General features: G+C 41.4%; 1 protein-coding gene across 7 annotated transcripts in view; it reads right to left on the bottom strand.

Annotated features, from left to right (window-relative positions):
- Window positions 1–22,933, bottom strand: part of DOCK11 (dedicator of cytokinesis 11) — a 190,509-nt gene that overhangs the window by 79,680 nt on the left and 87,896 nt on the right. For 6 of the 7 annotated variants that reach the window (XM_082445483.1, XM_082445485.1, XM_082445479.1 and 3 more), the window contains exons 21-29: window positions 16,598–16,719; window positions 15,895–15,981; window positions 14,431–14,520; window positions 8,240–8,358; window positions 6,574–6,643; window positions 6,367–6,492; window positions 5,356–5,427; window positions 4,305–4,451; window positions 897–980 (exon numbers count right to left, since the gene is read on the bottom strand). In XM_082445483.1, the coding sequence (XP_082301609.1) occupies window positions 897–980; window positions 4,305–4,451; window positions 5,356–5,427; window positions 6,367–6,492; window positions 6,574–6,643; window positions 8,240–8,358; window positions 14,431–14,520; window positions 15,895–15,981; window positions 16,598–16,719 (917 nt within the window). The remainder of the gene's footprint in view (window positions 1–896; window positions 981–4,304; window positions 4,452–5,355; window positions 5,428–6,366; window positions 6,493–6,573; window positions 6,644–8,239; window positions 8,359–14,430; window positions 14,521–15,894; window positions 15,982–16,597; window positions 16,720–22,933) is intronic. The other variant, XM_082445480.1, reaches the window with a different exon arrangement.

The following is a 22,933-nucleotide window of genomic DNA, read 5'->3' as shown; positions in this document are numbered from 1 at the left end:
GTTTTTATCATAAATGGATGTCGAATTTTAGCAAATGCTTCTTCTGTATCTATTGAGATGACCATATGATTTTTATCCTTCATTTTATTAATGTGATGAATCGGGTTGACTGATTTGTGGATGTTGACCCATCCTTGTATCCCTGGAATAAATCCCACTTGATCATGTTGTATGATACTTTTAATGTATTGTTGAATTCAGTTTGCTAATATTTTGTTGAGGAATTTTGCGTCTATGTTCATCAAAGATATTGGCCTGTGATTTTCTGTTTTGTGGTGTGGGAAATTAGATCTTGAAACAAACATTTCCTACATGATAAGGCTGTGCCTTCTGTGCCAGCCTGTTCAGCACTGTGCAAACCATGTGATTTATGGTGAACATCTGCTTTCCTGTCCTTTCCAAGACTCTGGAAATTTTGACCAGCCTCAAATACATAACTAGCCCCCAACAAAACCTCTAAGCCCTGAGTCTCAAATGGGCTTCCCTAAAGAGAAATATTGCACACATGTGGCTCAATTTTCACTGCTGGAGAGAGGATGTGCTCTGTGTGACCCTTCACAGGAGGGAGGGCACTCAGGAAGCCTGCACGTAGATTGCCAAGGACTCCACTTGATGTCTTTTCCCCTTATTGATCCAACTGAGCATCCTTTTTGTGTCACTGTAATGAATCTTAGCCATGAGTACGTCCTGTGAGTCATTCTAGTGAACCATCAAACACGGGGTAGTATTGGGGACCCCCAAAACACTATCCATTATTCCCTGCTTTGAGGTATAACTCTAGTCAAAGCACCTAAATGAAAACAGCAGTTCCAAATCCTCCAGAGAAGAATAAATGTCACCACTGTTCTCACACTCTAATGTCTGACACCCACTGCAGTTATGTCCTTATAACTTACCTTAGGATCTTTGGGGCTGAATCCAGATATATAGTCATTTATCAAATTGAAAACAAATCCTCTATCCATTAGTGTCAGACAGCGCTATAGAAACCAAATCAAAATGAACAGTTAGTTACATAATTCTAAAGGTCTGTCAAGCTTTTAAAATTCCAAAATTTTTAAATTTTTTCCACATTAAGGGGATGACATTCTCACTTTTACAGATAATAGAAAAACTTTCAGAGATTTAGGTGACCTTAAAGAGATAAAGGGGGACTTCCCTGGTGGCACAATGGTTAAGAATCCGCCTGCCAATGCAGGGGACACGGGTTCGATCCCTGGTCCGGGAAGATCCCACATGCCGCGGAGCAACTAAGCCCGTGCGCCACAACTACTGAGCCTGCGCTCTAGAGCCCGCGAGTCACAATTACTGAGCCCACGTGCCACAACTACTGAAGCCTGCGCGCCTAGAGCCCGTGCTCTACAACGAGAAACCACCGCAATGAGAAGCCCGTGCACCGCAACTAGAGAGAGCCTGAGCACAGCAATGAAGACCCAATGCAGCCAAAAATAAATAAATAAAATAAATAAATTTATTTTTTAAAAAAAGAGAGAGATAAAGGGCAAATGACTTATCATTGGAATTGGGACTCAACTGTATAATTTTCAAACTAAGATATATATACACATATATATACACACACAAACACATGTATACATATATATACACATATATGTATATAAACATATATACGCATATATATCGATATGTAATCTATTAGCTATACTGCCTCATTTTGGTTAACTCTCAAAGCTCAAAGTGAACTGGAGGGTGGTTAGTGGGGCTTGCCTATGTGAACATTTCAGGCCAAAAGTGAAGTTTTTCTTTGGGTCCTGTGAAGTCTTGGCCTACAAAACATTCTTCCTCTGTGACAACCCTACTAGTTGTTCATATTTTCCTGCCATCACTCTCCTGGTTAATGCTTTCATTACCTTGCAACTGCACAACTGCAGTTATCCTCCAAACCTGTCTTCCTGCCACTAATCTTTCCATCCAACTGCTTCCAGATTAATCTCTAAGTCCTAGCCCTAATCATGTCACCTTTCTTCCCAAAAGCTTTCAACAGTTCCCTATTGCCTCTAATATAATTTCAAACTCCTTAGCTTGGCATTCAAGGACACTCACAATCTTGTCCCAACCTACTTTTCCAGTTTTATCTCCCAATACAGCTCATCTACTTATTACCCACTCAAGATGCACTGTGCATTCCCACCTCCGGGTCTCTGCTCATGCCAGGTCTAGCTAGCAATTCTATCACTGCTTCTACATAATCCTGCCCACTCTTCAATGATGAAGCCCATTTTCATTAACCACCTTGGTCTACAGGGCCCTTTAAACACTTTACACTAGCTTGTATTTTCCTTATTATTTTCCTGTTTTCCTCTAGAGAGGACAATAGGAACGATCTCTTTTTCTTATGCTCTCCATGGTACCTACAGTAACCCTGTGAAATAGAAGGAACTCAATATTTGATTCATCAGCCACTTGCATCTCACTTCTCATCTCTCCTTTCAACTTCCACTGCCTCATCACCTCTCACCTGGATTAATGAGGTAGGCTTATATTTATCTGTTCATCCAAAAACATTTTGAGGATCTACTGTGTTTGAAACAATGCATTACATTCTAGAGAAATACAAAGGTGAATAAGATATGGTCTTTAGCCTTGTCCAATGGTAAGGACAAATAAACAAATAATTAAAATACAGCACACTAAAAAGTTATAGAAGTATGTAAAGGACGGGTAAACAACAGAAGGGTTGATCAGCCCTGTGTGGGAAGGTTAGGAAAGAGCTGAGCCTAAAAGATGAATGGACTCTGCCAGGCAGACAAGGGGGAACTGGTTGCCTTGACTCTGGCTTTTTCCTCACCTCTTCCAAAATCTTTGGTATATAGCTCCATGGCATATAGCTCAGAATCTAAATCCCTTAGCCTGACATTCAAGGCCTTTCATCATCTGGCATCAGATGGTCTTTCCAGCTCTACCTCCACACATCCTAAACTCTGCACAATGACTTTCTTGCTCCTCCCTGAACAATTCTTGAACGCATATATCTCATCTTTGCTCATGAATCCTCTACCTGAAACACCCTCAACCCTGTCTTGGGGAACTATTCTTCTAGTCTCTGTCCATACTACCTGGTCCTAATCCCTCCCTTACTTGTTTTCCTATTGTATTTTGTTTGTATTTTCAGTATAGCAGTCATCACACTTGATCTTGTACATGTATTTGAATATAATTACAGAGATAGCCTCTTACATCTTTGGATTCTCACAGAGAAGACAGACAAATGTTTGTTGACTTGAATGAGGTAAATACTGCTATTAAATCGACTATGTTCTATTCCGTTTACATAGCAAACTTTAAGTTTAAACTCCATGGAAGAAATGGAGATTTTATATTTCAAATAATCTCATCTTTACTTTAAAAAGATATGTGGATGTTTGGTTTTTAATACGCAAAAGGGCTCATGTAATAGTGTTAAAACTTTATTTTACTTCTGGTAAAGAGAGGTCTTACATCAGAAAATCATGCTCTGGAGATCTGAAACCTAGTTGTGAATTTTTAATAAGAAAACAAGGGTATGTGAGATACTAAAACTGCTTGGGTGGATTATTGACTATGAGGTTCTTAAGATAAGGTTGAGACATGATGAAAGGCTGTGAGAAGATGGGGAGTGGAAAGAAGTAAAAACTAAGTGCATTACAAATCCATGCCCCTTCTCTGCAACAAATCAAATATTATTATTACCCACTTTCTAGAACAATCGCATTCCAGCATTGCCCCTTACATATGGAGAATAACAAAATACAACAACGAGAAATGTGCTATCTTTCATAAATATAGGAGTTTCTGATATCTCTCAAAATAGTCTCACTGACCAAAATCAACAATTTTCATTTACATGTATTAGCCACAAGTAGATGGTGATTATATTAGCAATGTGTAGACTGTGCTTTAGTTCAAGAGTTACAAACTCAGAGGCTGACAGGGTCAGAGAAGCTATTTAAATGTATAAAGAGTGTCGGGGTATATTAAGGAGTGGTGGGGTTTGTGGCAACCTAGAAAGTACATGCCCCACCTAAAGGCATTCAAATTAATATTTTTGAGAAACACCATGTAAAACCAGCAAGACGTGCCTTCCGGTTAAGCCACCTATGTGGGACCTCTGATTTAATTAATTAACCATTGGGGGTGGGGGATCAAACATGGCTGTTTAACTGAATTGATGGATTAATTCAGTCAAAAGTTTCTCCAGCAGCCTAGCTGAGTCTCTAGAAAGTGGGTAATTTTTTTTCTTTGGCTTTAAAGACCATATTGGTGAAGAATAATTCCTTACCATGTTCTGGCTGCCTTTAACTCACCTTCAGGAAGCTAGCCAAACTATAATTGACGTTTCTGGACTCATCAGGAATCTCTGCATAGCGAATAGTCACGTGAGGAATTATTGCAAGAAGCAATGAATGTAAGACATGATGATATGCCTCAGAAAATCTCTGGCCTCTGGGAAGCTTAAATTAAATAGGCATAGAAAAAAGAGTTGCAAAAGATCTAAATCAACTGCTGTTTTTATTTTCAGATACATTCTGTATAAAAATGTGTTTTAAACTGGAGTTTAATTTTTCTCCCAACTTAAAAATGACATGGCTAGTTCAGTGTATACTTTAGATCATTATAGGAACTATCTGGACCTCTAATACCATAACTGACTGAAATCATGAACGAGAGTAGGTCATTTAAACCCAACTTTGGAATCGTGTTCCTGAGATACAGACACATCCATTTTTCATTCCATGTTTTTCCTGACACACAAAGTATACATGTATCCATGCATCTCAATTTCAGAAAACCTGCTCTGTGAAGATTCTGATAAAAATGATAAGTATGAGGTGAATATTTTTTACTTCACAAATCTTAGCTTTCAATTCCTATAGCTAAGAAAATTTCTTTGTACTTTCGAAAGAGTTTAAAAATATAACTAAATGTATACAGCACATGCCAGGAACACATGTATTATTACATAAAGTGTTTTTAACTTTGTACATGCCTTCGACCTTTCTAAGAGAATGGTTCTTTCTTATTTGGTACTTGTTCTTCTTCCAAATGAATGTTCTGACACAGACATTTTAAAACCACAAGACAAAGCGAAAGCTTCAAAGATAATGCATTTAACATGGCAAACACCTCACAGGAACAATCTATGTGGAAGAGTCTCTGACGATTAGACTTCGAAAACATATGAACTGTCAGATTTTTGCAATACATCCATTGTTTGTTTGCTTGTTTTAAGCAAAATTGAAAAAGCTAAGGGCTAAGAGCCCTTAAAATATAAAAGAGGATTTGCATGTCACGGCTACCTGTGAATAAGATTAGCCTTCTTTGTCTATGTTAAATATTATTCTTGAGCCTACTTACCTTAATTTTATTCTCTTCCAACAAGTATGTGGCCATAGACTTTGCAATAATTTCAAAGAAAAACCATGAGTACTAAAATAAACAAATAAATACAAATCAATCTTTAATAGTTACCCAAATCCTTGAAGCTTAGCAGAGGTTGACGAATCACTATGGATTTTGTCTCTGAACTTTAGTAACATTTTAAAGTGATCGCAATTGTCCAAGTCCCACAGGATACCTTCAAATTGTGTTGGCAAAAAGGTAGTAGTGTACCTTAGGGCTGGCTGGTGATGTACAAAGGCTGTTTGGTGGGAATGTTTAACTCAGTGGGGAAGGGTATTTTATCACTGACACTGCTTTGATTTGCCTACGTGTGGTGATAAGAGCAAACCAACTTTTAGTTTATTTTAGCACTGCTTTTAAATTCTCTATAGACAATGAATCGTATTATGGCCTGCACCCAGTGGGGGACCCAACCCTGCCCTTGGTACAACACTGGGGCCAGCCCAAGTAGCAGAGGTGTTTGTGTTAAGTGTAATTTGAAGGGTACAGAGAAGCCTCAAGCAGATACATCCTAAAATACCCAAAATTGAAATTCTACCATTATTAACAGGAATAGTAAAAACATGACAATAATAAGAGCCACCATTTGAGTGCCTACTGTGTGCCAGAAACATGTTAAATGCTTTGCTTATATTTTAGAAATGAGGAAGTGGAGGCTCAGGATTGCTAAATAACGGGCTCCAGGACACAGAACTACTATGCAGTGAATAGAGGATTCCAGCCCAGGTCTATCTCCTCCAAAATTCTTTCCATTACGCATTCGACTGTGGGCAGGATGGGGTGGGGAGGGTGAGGGGAATGAAGGAGGTTCTGTGGAGAACTTGGGGGAAAAGGATGTGTAGGTAAAGTGGTGAGGAAAAGGAAAGTCACATGAGGAAATGATGAAAGACCAGAAGTGAAATGGGAGGGTATCAAACAAGCATATCTCTGGCTGCTTTCCTTGCCTGCCGTGTCCTGTGTCCTTACCTTTAGCAGTTTGTTTATTGCTAAAAAGTCTGCAGACTGTTTCAATACCGCTATCATCGTAGTAGCCAGAGTTTCATGTATCAGCTGGGCCTGAGGAACACTGGGTTTTTCAGGTCGGAAGCTATACTACAATCAAAGAAAACGAGCTGTAAAACAAAATTCTCTCATAAGACAAACTGCTCAGAAAGAAAGCTTTACTCCACAAACCTTTATGAAGGATCTTAAATAATTATCCAAGCCTTCTTCATGGCACTTTGATACGATATGTAAGAGAACCCTGAAACAACATTCACAAAAGTCAGCACGTCAGGCTACAATTAACCACTATAGTTTGACTGTTAGATAAAACCATCATACTTAACCCTAAAAATACCTAATACTGCCTAAATAATTAAAGGTGAGATGACTGCATTAAATGTCATCTTAGTTTGGGTCTAACAGAGATTTCAGCATCTAACATGCTCAGGGTCTTGTAAAATATGTTTCCTGGTTCAAAAGAAGGATATTTTATTTTGGCAACCCAGATATTTCATCTCCTTTCTAAACCACATTTGAGGTATGGTCATAACTGCCATATAGTAAAAAAACAAAAAAAACAAAAAAAAAAAAAACAAAAAACCCTTCAGTAAGGTAAATATTGAAATCCCCTCTAGTGAGAATAAAAGGAAAAGAATAGAAAAAAAGATGTTAAGCATGACAACAGATGGGGGAAAAGGGAAGGGAGAGACAGAGCAGGTATAATGATATGAACTAAAATTGCAAGTAAACCTAAGATTCATAGAAAGTTTTAAAATTATGAGACCAGCGGTGGTTCTCCAACCTTAGCGTGCCTCAGAAACCCCTGGAGGGTAGACTGCACACTCCTCTCCCAGAGTTTCTGATTTTTTAGGTCTGGGGTGAAGTTCAATGATTAGCATTTTTAATAAGCTCCTAGGTGATATTGATGCTGCTGGTCTGGGAACCACATTTTGAGAACCACTGGACTAGAATAATGCTTTTTAAATTTGCAACCAGACTATGCCCAACAGCAGAGAAGAGCAAACAGTATGAAGGTGTGTGGAGCTTCAGCCCTGAGGCTCCGGAGAGGCTCAACAGAAGTGGCAACAGCAGAAGCAGCAAAGCCAGAAACAGCCAGCACTGAGCTCACAATTTTTTGGAAAACTCCTGTTTTAACTTCAAAATTCAGGTGCATTTTGCATCCTACTCTACAATATATCCTTGTTTGTTTTCATATAAAAAGAACACTCCATCATTCTTTCGAGTACAATTTGATGGCCTAGGGCCACTCTGTCCAATGTGAGAGCCACTAGTCACAAGTGGCGATTAAATGAATTAAAATGAATTAAAATTAACTACGATTAAAACTTCAGTTCCTCAGTTACACTAGCCACATTTCAAGTGCTCAACAGCTAAATGTGGCTAATGGCCACCATATTGGAAAGCACAGGTATAGAACACTTCCACGACTGGAGAAAGTTCTACTGGACAAGACTGGTCAAGGGCAATGGTTCTCAAACTCCCTTGCATTAGGGACTCATCAGGGAAACTTAAAAAAAAAATACTGATGCTGAGTTCCACCTTCAGAGATTCTGGTTTAATTGGTGTGAAGTATGGTCCGGGAACAGCCATTTTTAAAAGCTTCTAACATGCAGCAGTTTTAGAACCTCTGGTTGAGGAAGTTCATCCTATGGTTTCTGGTATCATCTATCCCTGGGGATATAAGTCCCCTGGTCTGAGAAGTATGAAACTAGAGAAAACTGATATTAGATTTCTGACTTTGGGGTTCTCATTTGGAAGATAAATTTATATTTCAAATGAAGAAATGCAAAAGGAAACAAAAGTTGCTTCTTGGTATTATAACACTGAAACTCACATGGTGCAGTTGATAGGCACGTCATCTTCATGGGTCATATTTGTGAGAACTCGGAAGAGTTGCATAAGAATTACAGGTAGAAACTGTATCATGACTTGGATCTCCATGGCATGCAAACACTAAAATAAGTCATTATTAGTTATGAACATAAACCAAAATATGATATAACTTGCAAAGGTGAAACAACAAAAAATTAAGTAATGAAAACTACATTCACTAGAATATAAGCTCACTTTAAACACGAGCTTCAGGGGATAGGGGACTTTGTCAGTTACTTTAGCCACATCTCTTATTTTGGCACTCAGATTCTGTTAGTTCATTTAATATTAAATGCTCTATTGAAGATAAGTATAACCGGGATCAACAGGTTTTGGAATAAAGACAACAGACTCTTGGTAAACCAACACTCAGTCAGGGCGAGGAGCAGGCATGCTTGGAGGTGATGGAGACGGGCCTACCAGCCCCCAAGTTCGTGTGTTTTACAGGGGAAAGTGGGCCATTACTTTGTGGTGAGAAGTTACGTGGGATTCAATAAGGTGTGTTTCTATATATAATTGGCTTTACACTAGCACCATCCACAAGCTGAGGCAGTTCTGCATTCTAACATCTCACAATACGTTTCTTCAAAGTGCTAACACTCTGTCTCTACTGATCAGTATCTTGACATCAAAAAGAAGAAATATGTCCGTGTATACATAGAAATGATACAAGCAGCTAAATATGTAAAATGTCTTCCTTCTTACTTCCCTTCTCTCCGCATTCATTTATTCACTCATTCATTCACTCACTCATTTAGTCAACTGGCCAACCAAAATAACCTCACTGAGCACCTTCTACACCAATTCAATATTTAGTGCCCTGGGAAATACAGACACGGGGAAAACAAGTGTCTGTACTAAGGAACTCAGCATTTATCTTTCATAGCCTCCCTTACTCTTGCTCTATGTTGCCATCCTTACTCTCACCATCCCTTTTCAGGCTTCTCTCATCTATATTTGAATCATCTCAACAGTGACCTCTTAGATTTCCGGGAAGCCTCTCTTCAATCGGATGCATAAGGCAAGAAACTGAGCTCAGGGAACCCGTGGTCTATCCTTCAGGTTTTTCCTTCCTTTTGCCCTCTCTCTTCTATCCTTACAGCCGTCGCCCTTTTTCAGAACTCTAACCTATAACCAAAATAGTCTAATAATTTTCTAGTAGGTCTATGTACACTTTCTCCTCACTCCCAATGTCTCTCATTTCCAAAACTTAATCCTCCTCAAATAGGGGTTACATCAGGCCACCCCGTGCCACCAAGAAGATTCTTCTGATGCTTCCCCATGACCTAGGGCAGCGGTTCTCAACCAGAGACCCTGTGCCCCTCCTCCACCCCAATGTCCGGAGACTTTTTGAGCTGTCACAATTGGGGGGTGCTACCGACATCTAGTGGATAGGCCAGAGATGCTTCTAAACACCCTCCAGTGAACAGGACGGCCCTTTACAACAAAGACTTATCCTGCCCCAAATGTCAATAGTGCCAAGTTTGAGAAACTCTGACCCAGGTATTAAGTCTAAGTTACTTAAGACCCAGCTTACACTCTTAACCTTAACACTCATCATTCTTCACGAGGCCACACTGGTGTCTTGACTGCTCCTTGAATATATCAATGCATTGCTACCTTTGTTCACACTTTGTAGCCAAATCCTCGCCACCCTTCCCAGTCAAGTTCCAACCCCCAGTTCAGTGAAGCCATTCAATCACTCATTCAACAAAGGCATACTGAATGAACTTTCAATTGCCAAGCACATCAAAAAAACATGGTTCCTACCATCAAGCAGTTCACAGACTATGGGGGGAAAACACATGGAACTAAATCACTGTGATACAAACACTAAACAGTACAACCGTGGTATATACAAAACGTACAGAGGAAGAAGAAACCGAGTCTGCCAGTGAGGAGGGAATGTCATATGAGGCTTCAGAAAGGAGGAAGGTTCAAGGATCGTTAAGTAGGATCACATCAGGTAGAAAAGAGAGACGGACCTTCCATGCAGAAGTGATCTCCCTGCACCGGTACTGTTCCTCTAGAATTTATTCTCCACACAGCAGCCAGAGGGTTCTTTTTGAAAGGCAAATTCCACAATGTCATTTCCCTCTGTTACAAACAAAACCAACCACCACGAACAAAAAGTTGTGAAGGGCTCCCCATCCTACATGTACCCTGCCTATCGCTCCCCACTCATCTGAGGCCATCCTCCTGCTTTGCTGCTCAATGTGCTCTAGCTACGTTGTCTTTGCTTTTTTTCTTTCCACACATCCCACTGCTAAGTGTTTACACCTGCTGCCATATTCTGTCATCCTTTTACACCGCTTTATCACCTATGGCTGTCTTCCTCGCATCAGCTTCTTTTCAGCTTAAAATGGTGTCATCTCCTAGACAGGTCTTTCCTGACAAGTCCATCTTGACTGCACTCCTGGTCATGCTAGAGCCCAATAACCTGTTCTATTTTCTTCATAGCACTCATCCCTATGTAATGTGACTTACTTATTTATAATCTCTCTACCCCAACTAGAGTAGGTATGTTGTCTAAACTGTTCCCATTATAGTCCCAGCATCCAGTACAATATGTGACCCATAGTAGGTGCTCAATAAATATTTGCAGGATGACTGAATAAATGAATAAAATAAGGAACCAAAGGGATAAAGATGGGAACCCTCTAGTCTCAGTGGTTCCTCGGTTTTGTGAACTCTTAGCATTTATACCCTGTATCACACATTTGACATTTAACTATATATTGCTTTGGACTATCATTTGTACTACTGACTTATATTGTCATTTGACTAAAGTGGATCCTGTCTCTCTGACTGGTTGTAAGATCCCTACGGACAATGAGCCTAAGTTATTCTTCTTTGCAAGCCCCAGAGCATCTAGGAAAATACTGAACACATAATAAGAGCTCAACATGTAGATGGTTAAATGAAGTGATGAAACACTGTCATTTACAAGGACAACAGGTAGCAAGGTGTGATAGAAAGAAAACAGGACTAGGAGTCAAAAGACACATCAAGAGGCAGGCTTGGCTCAGCTCTGCTAGTAACCAGAATGACCACAGGCAAATCACTCTCCTCGGGCCTCAGTTTCCTCATCTGTAAAACAAAATCGCTAAAGATCCCTTTCAGCGCTAACATTCCATACAGGAGTTTGGCTCTTTCTATGATCACATGGCATTTCATTCACTGCCACTAGAGGGCAAGCATAGGTCACATAAATATCAGAAATTCCACACCCTTAAAAACGCAAATATGAGTACTTTTTTTCCCCTCCATTCTAAGAACACCAGTATAGGAACATCGTGTTCTGTTCAATTCTGTTAAAACTTTTACAAAGCTTCCCACTGGAAGAAAAAGACAATGATCTCAACAGACAATGCATTCATACGTAGAGCGGGAGTTCTAGACATTACCCAAGAAAAGGATTTGAAGTTAGATGACTACTATACTTCTTAATGATAATTAAGAATCGTAGCCACCATTTATCGGCTACCTCCCTGATTCTACCCTTCCAACAATATATTTTCTGTATGGTAGGCAGAATGATACTTTAAAACCAAAGTCACATCATGTCACTCCTCAGTTCAAGGCTTTCCATCTCATTCAGGGTACAATTCCAACTCCTCATCATGGCTTATAAGGCCGGACCTGACCAGCAACCCAGCTACCTTTCCAGTGTGAGGGCCTAGCACTCTGTGTGCCAGCCACACTGGAACTCCGGCTGTTCCTTGATCACACCAAGCAAGCTCCTCAGGGCCTTTGCCCTTGCTATTCCCAGCTCTCCCCCAGAATTCCACATAGCTGGCACCCTCCTTTCCTTTAGGTCTCTGTCAAACATCACTTTACTGGAGAGCTCTTCTCTGACACTTTATCTAAAAGAGGGACTCCTTATTGCTCCTATTCCCCTTCACTATGTTTTGGTTTTCTTTATAGCACTTATTACCACCTGACATGACATACACAGTCGGCCCTCCGTATCCACACGTTCCGCATTTGTGGATACGGAGAGCTGACTGCAAGGGACTTGAGCATCTTTGGACTTTGGTATCTGTGGAGGGTGGTCCTGGAACCAGTCCCCCGAGGATACAGAGGGACCACTGTATGTGTATATGTGTGTGTGTGTGTGCGCATGCATTTATTCGTTTATGTGTTTATTGTCCATCTGTCTCCACAACAAAGTAAGCTCCTTGAAAACAGGGATACTGTTTGTTTTTTTCATTTATCCTCCCAATGTTTAGAATGAAGCCTGGCCCATAGAATGTACTCAAGAAAAAAGTGTGGAATGAATGAATACTATATAGCAGATGCCTTATCTCACTGAGGCCTTGTAACCACCCTACAAGTGGGTTGTTTTTTTGGTTTGGTTTTGTTTTTTAACATCTTTATTGGAGTATAATTGCTTTACAATGGTGTGTTAGTTTCTGCTGTATAACAAAGTGAATCAGCTATACATATACCTATATCCCCATATCTCCTCCCTCTTGCGTCTCCCTCCCACCCTCTCTATCCCACCCCTCTAGGTGGTCACAAAGCATCGAGCTGATCTCCCTGTGCTATGCGGCTGCTTCCCACTAGCTATCTATTTTACATTTGGTAGTGTACGTATGTCCATGCCACTCTCTCACTTCGTCCCAGCTTACCCTTCCCCCTCCCCATGTCCTCAAGTCCATTCTCTAGTAGGTCTGCGTGTTTATTCCCATCTTGCCCCTAGGTTCTTCATGACCATTTTTTCTTTTTTTTTTTAGATTCCATATATATGTGTTAGCATACGGTATTTGTTTTTCTCTTTCTGACTTACTTCACTCTGTATGACAGTCTCTAGGTCCATCCACCTCACCACAAATAACACAATTTCGTTTCTTTTTATGGCTGAGTAATATTCCACTGTATATATGTGCCACATCTTCTTTATCCATTCATCTGTCGATGGACATTTAGGTTGCTTACATGTCCTGGCTATTGTAAATAGTGCTGCAGTGAACATTGTGGTACATGACTCTTTTTGAATTATGGTTTTCTCAGGGCATATGCCCAGTAGTGGGATTGCTGGGTCGTATGGTAGTTCTATTTTTAGTTTTTTGAGGAACCTCCATACTTTTCTCCATAGTGGTTGTATCAATTTACATTCCCACCAACAGTGCAAGAGGGTTCCCTTTTCTCCACACCCTCTCCAGCATTTATTGTTTGTAGAGTTTTTGATGATGGCCATTCTGACTGGTGTGAGGTGATACCTCATTGTAGTTTTGATTTGCATTTCTCTCATGACTACAAGTAGGTTTTTATCTTTATGTGAGAGAAGAAGGAACAAGGGCTTGGAGAAGTTAAGTAAGTTGGTCAAGGTCAATCACAGAGCTAATAAGTGACAGACCTGGGACACAAACTCAGTTTGTGATTCCAGAACCCATACGTGTATTACCTCATGTCATACTACCTCTCTGAAAGAAATGAACCTTTTCATTTCCTGAGAATATCATTCACTATTAACATATGCCTAAAGGGAAATCCTGTAGAGGCTTCATTTAAAATAAAAATGCCTCAGACTGGCCATGGCTGATCTACTGAAGGAGCAGACAAAAGAAAAGTCACTGTTAGCTGGGTCCCATGACGTGTGCCCTGTCCCACCACATTAGGGAATAAATGGCATCTTGGATTCTCAATACATTTGATAAAATATGGCGTTACTTATGACTCCCTCCTATGCAACATGCAGAAACTAGGTTCTCTTTTTTTAGCTGACCCTTCTGATAATCTTTCGCCTATGAACACAGGAATCATTTCACATTTCATTCCAAGCAAAAGTGACTCCATTTCTCCTGGCCCTTTTCCCCAAGCTTTCTCCACCTTTACCAGGCCATTGGCAAGATGAGAAAAGGTCTGGAAAAATCAATTTATGGAACTGAAATAAACATTTTCATGAGATTTTCAAAAATATGTCGACGAATTCTGGCTAAAACATTTTCTTCCTAATGTAGCAATTCTGCGGTCTGCTTCTAAACAGCTCCTTGATGGAAAAGCACGTAATAGAAAGTGTTCTCTTGAGGATACACAGCCAAAAGTATTTTTAAAGGGTTCGTTTGATTTTTTTCCCCCCCGTCAAAAAATGTGGCAACAGAATGACATGAAAAACAAACCTTTCACAGAAAGCTACTGTTCATTTACCTTTAAATATTTAATGAGCTCCCCTGGAACTTCTTTCGAGCCTGACTGAATAAGCTGGCAATGATGGAAGAATTTGTGCACATGTAGATCCTGAAAAACAGATGGACACAGCATATGAAATTTGATTCATTTTTTTAAAAATTTTTTTTTATTTTTTAACATCTTTATTGGAGTATAATTGCTCTACAATGGTGTGTTAGTTTCTGCTGTACAACAAAGTGAATCAGCTGTACGTATACATACATCCCCATATCTCCTCCCTCTTGCGTCTCCCTCCCTCCCACCTGCAAAGCACAGGCTCCACCCCTGCACCACACCCCGCCACCCCGGAATCTTGGAAACCTGTTTCCCTGGGTCTTCTAATGGCCAGACTCGGCATCTGCAGCTACCAACATGCATGTTCCTAAATGAGTCCCATAGTCCTCTCGACCATCACACAAAGCAGCAAAACCAGGCGCATTCAGCATGTACCTAAGCACACTGGGTAGGTCACCATTTATGCCCAAGTAGTCACACATTTGTTTAATCTCTTTTTTGGCTAGTGTAGCCTCTGAAGTTGGGCTGTTTCTATATTTTAATGAAACGAGCAGGAAGAGAGGTCTGAATTGACAGGTGAAGAAAACGTAGCAACAAGGAGTCACCAGAATAAGTCTCAGGCATTCAGTGCCCAAGGTACCCTGGCCCTGCACCGGCCAGTGTCCAGCTGTCCTGTATGGAATCTACAGATATTGAATTTGTGGACGGCATGGACTGTATCAGGAACCAGAATCATGAAATTCGGATTTTGACCTGCTTCCTCTAATTATTACCTGTGTGACCTCGGGTAAATCATCTAACCCGAGCGAGCCTCGGTTTCTTTTCCTCTAAAATGATGAAGTGGGCAGGGGGAATTGAGAGGGACCTTGTAGGCCACACCAAAGAGCGTGGACTTCACCTTCTCCACCCGTGATTTTTCAAACTGTGCTTGAGGCGTCTCACAGATATTTGATCCTAATTTCATGGATGTCGAGGCTAAGAGCAAACTGTAGTAGCCAGCCATGATCCACTGACTGCAAATTTCTGTGTTCAACTCTAGTTTAACCATGAGAAAAATGTCAGACAAATCCCAACAGAGGGGCATCCTACAAAATACCAGTAGTCCTGAAAACTGACAAGGTGACCAAAAACAAGGAAAGTCTCGGAACTTGTCACCGCCAAGAAGAGCCTAAGGAGACATGACAACTAAATGTAACACGCTATACTGGATAGAATCCTGAAACAGAAAAAGGGCATTAATAGGTAAAAGGATTTGGTAATTTGAGAAGAATTTTTAAATTTGAGCTATTATTAAGAATGATGTTATTACTAATGAGAAAGTCTTTCAGGCCACAACTTCTCTAAGGCTGTAGAATCGAATATAGTCTGTGTTAATCCAGAAATACACTCAAGTATTAAAATTGACAAAATTCAGGTGATGCAACTTACTTGAGTATAAATGGTAGACTCCAAGTGACTTTTAATCTTCAACAAAGGCTTTGCACCATCTACCCACTTAATATCCACATTAGACTGCTGTGAAGAGAAAATACACACATGAGTTTCTGTACCATAGCAATGGATAGATGAGCAACATATAACACCTTTATGCATTTCAACATTTTCTTTCAGAAACAAATGTGTTAGTTTCGCACATAGGGAATTATTGGAGAAAATAACCTGCCTTTAGAATAAATGTATCCTAAACCATTTTGAATTTCCAATCCTTTGCAGGCTGATACTTTTCCAAATGACAATAAAAATTACTAAAGAAATGAATTCTTTTCATGATGCACAAAATCGAAGTCCCATTTTAAAAATCGTTATTAGAATCAACAGACATGAGGTTACTTTGTCAAACTATTATACAAGCTTCTCAACACTCATTTTCTATACTTATCTTTGTCGTGGACCAGCACCAGCCCTCAAACCACACTCTTGAGTAGCTATCAACCAGACCAAACTATCGACTATGCCAACGGTATTCTACTTTTTAAACATTTCATCATATATGTATAACTGAATCACTTTGCTGGACAGCAGAAATTAACACAACGCTGTAAATCAACTATACTTCAATACAGTTTTTTAAAAAGAGGGGAAAAAAAACATTTCATCATGATTACTTCAACAAATACAGATATTTTCCTACCCTTCTTGATTCGGCATCATTCAGATTCAAGTAGCCTGGGGGAAGATTAGCGGAAACTGGCAGCTGCTGCTCAAATGTGATGATTCTACCATCCTTCAGCAAAGGTACCCAGGCAAAGCCAACTGCCAAGACAATAAACAACCATGAGAAATGAAATCGCAAATGCAGTTAGCTACACCAGTGTCTGGTCAGCGGGGAGCAGGGCAGGTCTGTATGTGGGAGTCCAGGTGTTGGGCATCCGAGTACTGGGGAAGGAACAATGAGTTTGGATTGCTTCCTAATCCTAGCCTGACCACTAACAGGTTATTCATGCTACCTCCTTGACTATAATGATGGGAACAACAACACACAGCTCTTCTATCAAACAGAGTGATTGAGAGACCAAAGTGAGCTAATATACCAAAACACTTAAAAACTTTTAAAGTGCATCAATTTCATTATTTTGACACACTGGGGGAGAATTTTTGGTAGACTTATTTTTTAAACGATTCAGATGTCTCTCGTCCATCCTTACAGAGTCTCATATCTGAGACAACAATCACCATTGTTGCTTCCAGCAACCCTAGGGTAAGCAAGGGACTGCAGAAAATGAAGGTCACAAGTCAAGGTTACATTCCATATTTATACAAGACAGTATTTATCTGGGCAGTTTTCCTGATTACAGAAGGAAGAGGGGTAGTGGGAGAATGCAGCCAGGGCACAGTACTTACAACTGCAACCCACTGAGAGATTTTCCTCCCAGTCTCTACATTTCTTAACAGTTCTACCCCAAAGAGCCTCTTGGCTTCCTATTAGAAAACTCATCATGTTCTAGCTAAAAAAGCCAGAGCCATCTGTGTTGCTCAAGTCAAGCGATGTCAGTATTTCCATTATAGAGATTACTCTGGGCTTCAAGTGTTTATAACTCAGCTGTAAAAAAGCTTGCTCTGGACTGAGTTCTGGCATATGAGAGAGGGTGTTGGCTGGAGAGTACTTTTGAAAGCCGTTGCTTTCTGATGCTTTGAAATACTTTGCGTAAGTGCGTGTGTGTGTGTGTGTGTGTGTGTGCACGCGTGCATGTGTTTACACTGTGAGCACTTAAGTCAACACAAATCTGGTTAGAATGTTTTCATTCACGTGTTTAATTTGGCAAATGCTTTAATTCTTAAAGAGACTAATATGTTGCTTTCTCTAAGCAGACTGAATGGCTTTCTCAGATGCTGAAACATGCCTGAAGGGCATCTTACTAGTACAACTTCAGAAATGCTCTACCCGGAGATCTTCTTTTAGAAAAAGCAGAGGAAAGTAACACAAGCAGAAAAACCATGCAAAAGGACTCTGTCAAAGTAGTTAAACTGAAAATTAGACAAATGACAAAAGGTTTCCAGTCCAGAAAGCAGGAAAAGGAAAATATATTTCTTCTTCTTAGGCAACGTTTTTTTTTCCTTATAGAAATTCTTACTGAGATATAATTCAGATGCCATACAATTCATCTACTGAATATTTAAAGTATACAATTCAATGGTTCTTAGTATATTCACAGAGCTGTGCATCTATTGCCACTATCTAATTCCAGAACTTTTTCATCACTCCAAAAAGGAACTCCATATACCCTTAGAAGTCACACCCTATTTGCCCTTCTTCCAGTCCCGGCCAACCACTGATCTCCTTTCTGTCTCTATGGAATTGCTTGGGCAACATTTTGCACTGTGAATCAATCAGAGCATGGCCAAGGGTATCTTGCAGTCAAAACTCATCTAGCACACTTGGAAGCTATCAAGGTACAATGTCAAGCACAAGCCATCTAGCTCAAAGATGTGAAGCCACTTAAAGGATGGACAGTTAAAAGTGATGAGTGGTGGGGAGGGAGGGATAAATTAGGAGTTTGGGATTAACAGATACATACTACTCTATATAAAATAAACAACTAGGACCTACTGTATAGCACAGGGAACTATATTCAATATCTTGTAATAACCTATAATGGAAAAGAATCTGAAAAAGAATATATATATATATATATATATATATATATATATATATATAGGTGTATATACTGAATCACTTTGCTGTACACCTGAAACATTGTAAATCAACTATACTTCAAAAAAATTTTTAATATTTTTTTTTTAAAGTGATGAGTGGCACATAGAACAACCATCTCACACTCCACTAAGCATCTTGCCCTATCTGTCTAGGATTTGGATAAGGAAATAGTCATTTGTTGCTCAGGAGGTGCACTGTCATAGGTTCTCATCATTCTGCCAGATTTCTTCTCAACCTGCAAGGTCCCTACCCTGAATGAACTGCAATTTCTATGGGGATCTAGAAGAGGACCACCCTATCCACAAAGGGAACTTCCTAATATTCAGTCCTGCTGTGTGCCGGGCATCACTCAGATGTCTCACTAGCACCTCAAACTCAACATCAGTCAAAACCTACCATCCCTACCCACAATTCTGCTACCTGGCAATACCTTCTTTCCAGTTTCGAAACTTCAGTGCTAACTTTGAATTATCTCTCTAGTAGCCAATCACTTGCCAGGTGCAGTATATTCCTCTGCAATTCTCTTTTCCTCCATCTCCCCGTTACAGCCATAGTGCGGCCCCCTTTCTCTCCTGAACTTCAGAAATAGCCCCCTAACTGGTGTTTCCTCCTTCCTTCCTTCTTCCTGCTCCAACTCACCTCACCCATTATATTGCTGCCTGATTAGATTTCCTGCAAAACAGCTCTTACTGGTGTTTACAACCCTCCAGTATTTCCTTATCGGTAACAGAATAAAATCAAACCCACAACCTGGCATTCAGGGCTTTCCACCATCTGACACTTCCTTTCCAAGCTGGCATCCTATGATTCCCTCTCCAGTACCCTGTGCTTTGATCCTATTGAATTACTTGTGGTTCCCTGTCCAGACCCCTCAATACTCTGCCTCTGTACCAGCTGTTCCTTCATCCTGAAATCCTCTACCATCCTGCCATCACTGCATTATCAAATTCTACCCTGCCCTTTAAGGCCTCACCCAAACACCATCTCCTCCTGGAAGCCTTACCTAATTCCCAGCCACTTGTCCCTCCACCAGCTGAAGTAATAACTCACTCTTCTCTGACATCACACAGTGCCATTTTCTTGGTAACTACTACTTTCTATCTTGTGTTATAAATGTCTACATAGGTCTCATTTCCCCTACTAGATCATGTGCTCACTGAAGATGAGATCTATGTTTGGTTCTCCACTGTATTCTCCATAGTACCTCCTATAATATCTTGTACATAATACATATGCAGACATATGTGCTGAGTGAATGAACAAATGAACAAATTTAAGATTGGTCCAGGGACTTCTCTGGTGGTGCAAAGGTTAAGAATCCGCCTGCCAGTGCAGGGGACACGGGTTTGCTCCCTGGTCCAGGAAGATCCCACATGCCGCGGAGCAACTAAGCCCGTGTGCCACAACTACTGAGCCTGCGCTCTAGAGCCCGTGAGCCACAACTACTGAAGCCCACGCGCCTAGAGCCAGTGCTCCACAACCAGAGAGGCCACCGCAATGAGAAGTCCGTGCACCGCAACAAAGAGTAGCCCCCGCTCGCTGCAACTAGAGAAAGCCCGCACGCAGCAGCGAAGACCCAATGCAGCCAAAAATAAATAAATAGAGAGGAGCTTCAAGATGGCGGAAGAGTAAGACATGCAGATCACCTTCCTCCCCACAAATACATCAGAAATACATCTACACGTGGAACTGCTCCTATAGAACACCCACTGAACGCTGGCAGAAGAGCTCAGACCTCCCAAAAGGCAAGAAACTCCCCACGTACTTGGGTAGGGCAAAAGAAAAAAGAAAAAACAGAGACAAAAGAATAGGGACGGGACCTGCACCAGTGGGAGGGAGTTGTGAAGGAGGAAAGGTTTCCACACACTAGGAAGCCCCTTCGTGGGCGGAGACTGCGGGTGGCGGAGGGGGGAAGCTTCGGAGCCACGGAGGAGAGCGCAGCCACAGGGGTGCGGAGGGCAAAGCGGAGAGATTCCCGCACAGAGGCTCGGTGCCGACCAGCACTCACCAGCCCGAGAGGCTTGTCTGCTCACCGCCGGGGCGGGCGGGGGCTGGGAGCTGAGGCTCCGGCTTCGGAGGTCAGATCCCAGGGAGAGGGCTGGGGTTGGCTGCGTGAACACAGCCTGAAGGGGTTAGTGCACCACAGCTAGCCGGGAGGGAGTCCGGGGAAAAAGTCAGGAGCTGCCAAAGAGGCAAGAGACTTTTTCTTGCCTCTCTGTTTCCTGCTGCGCAAGGAGACAGGATTAAGAGCGCCACTTAAAGGAGCTCCAGAGACGGGCGCGAGCTGCGGTTATCAGCGCAGACCCCCGAGACGGGCATGAGACGCTAAGGCTGCTGCTGCCGCCACCAAGAAGCCTGTGTGCAAGCACAGGTCACACTCCACACCTGCCCTCCCGGGAGCCTGTGCAGCCCGCCACTGCCAGGGTCCTGTGATCCAGGGACAACTTCCCCGGGAAAACACACGGCGTGCCTCAGGCTGCTGCAACGTCACGCTGGCCTCTGCCGCCGCAGGCTCGTCCCGCATCCGTGCCCCTCCCTCCCCCCGGCCTGAGTGAGCCAGAGACCCCGAAGCAGCTGCGCCTTTAACCCCGTCCTGTCTGAGCGGGAACAGCCACCCTCAGGCGACCTACATGCAAAGGCGGGTCCAAATCCAAAGCTGAACCCCGGGAGCTGTGCGAACAAAGAAGAGAAAGGGAAATCTCTCCCAGCAGCCTCAGAAGCAGCGGATTAAAGCTCTACAGTCAACTTGACGCACCCTGCATCTGTGGAATACCTGAATAGACAACGAATCATCCCAAATTGAGGAGGTGGACTTTGGGAGCAAAGATATATATATATTTTCCCCCTTTTTCTCTTTTTGTGAGTGTGTATGTGTATGCTTCTGTGTGTGATTTTGTCTGTAGAGCTTTGCTTTTACCATTTGTCCTAGGGTTCTGTCTGTCCGTTTTTTTTGTTTTTTTGGTTTTTTTAGTAGAGTTTTTATTGCTTGCTATCATTGGTGGATTTGTTTTTTGGTTTGGTTACTCCCTTCTTTCTTTCTTTTTTTTGTTACTTTTTAAAATTTTTTTAATAATTATCTTTTATTTAATAACTTTTATTTTATTTTATCTTCTGCTTGCTTTCTTTCTTTTTTTTCTCCCTTTTATTCTGAGCTGTGTGGAGGACAGCCTCTTGGTGCTCCAGCCAGGCGTCAGGGCTGTGCCTCTGAGGTGGGAGAGCCAACTTCAGGACACTGGTCCACAAGAGACCTCCCAGCTCCACGTAATACCAAACGGCGAAAATCTCCCAGAGATCTCCATCGCAACGCGAAGACCCAGCTCCACTCAACGACCAGCAAGCTACAGTGCTGGACACCCTATGCCAAACAACTAGAAAGAAAGGAACACAACGCCATCCATTAGCACAGAGGCTGCCTAAAATCATAATAAGGCCACAGACACCCCAAAACACACCACCAGACGTGGATGTGCCCACCAGAAAGACAAGATCCAGCCTCATCCACCAGAACACAGGCACTAGTCCCCTCCACCAGGAAGCCTACACAACCCACTGAACCAACCTTAGCCACTGGGGACAGACACCAAAAACAACGGGAACTACAAACCTGCAGCCTGCGAAAAGGAGACCCCAAACACAGTAAGTTAAGCAAAATGAGAAGACAGAGAAACACACAGCAGATGAAGGAGCAAGGCAAAAACCCACCAGACCAAACAAACAGGCAAGAGGAAATAGGCAGACTACCTGAAAAAGAATTCAGAGTAATGATAGTAAAGGTGATACAAAATCTTGGAAATGGAAGGGAGAAAATACAAGGAACTTTTAACAAGGACCTACAAGAACTAAAGAGCAAACAAACAGTGATGAACAACACAATAAATGAAATTAAAAATTCTCTAGAAGGGATCAATAACAGAATAACTGAGGCAGAAGAATGGATAAGTGACCTGGAAGATAAAATAGTGGAAATAACTATTGCAGAGCAGAATAAAGAGAAAAAAATGAAAAGAATTGAGGACAGTCTCAGAGACCTCTGGGACAAGATTAAACACACCAACATTCGAATTATATATAGGGGTCCCAGAAGAGGAAGAGAAAAAGAAAGTGACTGAGAAAATATTTGAAGAGATTATAGTTGAAAACTTCCCTAATATGGGAAAGGAAATAGTTAATCAAGTCCAGGAAGCACAGAGAGTCCCATACAGGATAAATCCAAGGAGAAACACGCCAAGACACATATTATTCAAACTATCAAAAATTAAATATAAAGAATATATTAAAAGCAGCAAGGGAAAAACAACAAATAACACACAA

The sequence above is a fragment of the Balaenoptera physalus genome (assembly GCF_965194825.1).
Source record: "Balaenoptera physalus genome assembly, chromosome: X".
Lineage (NCBI taxonomy): Eukaryota > Metazoa > Chordata > Mammalia > Artiodactyla > Balaenopteridae > Balaenoptera > Balaenoptera physalus.
This window is presented reverse-complemented; position numbering and strand designations above follow the sequence as displayed.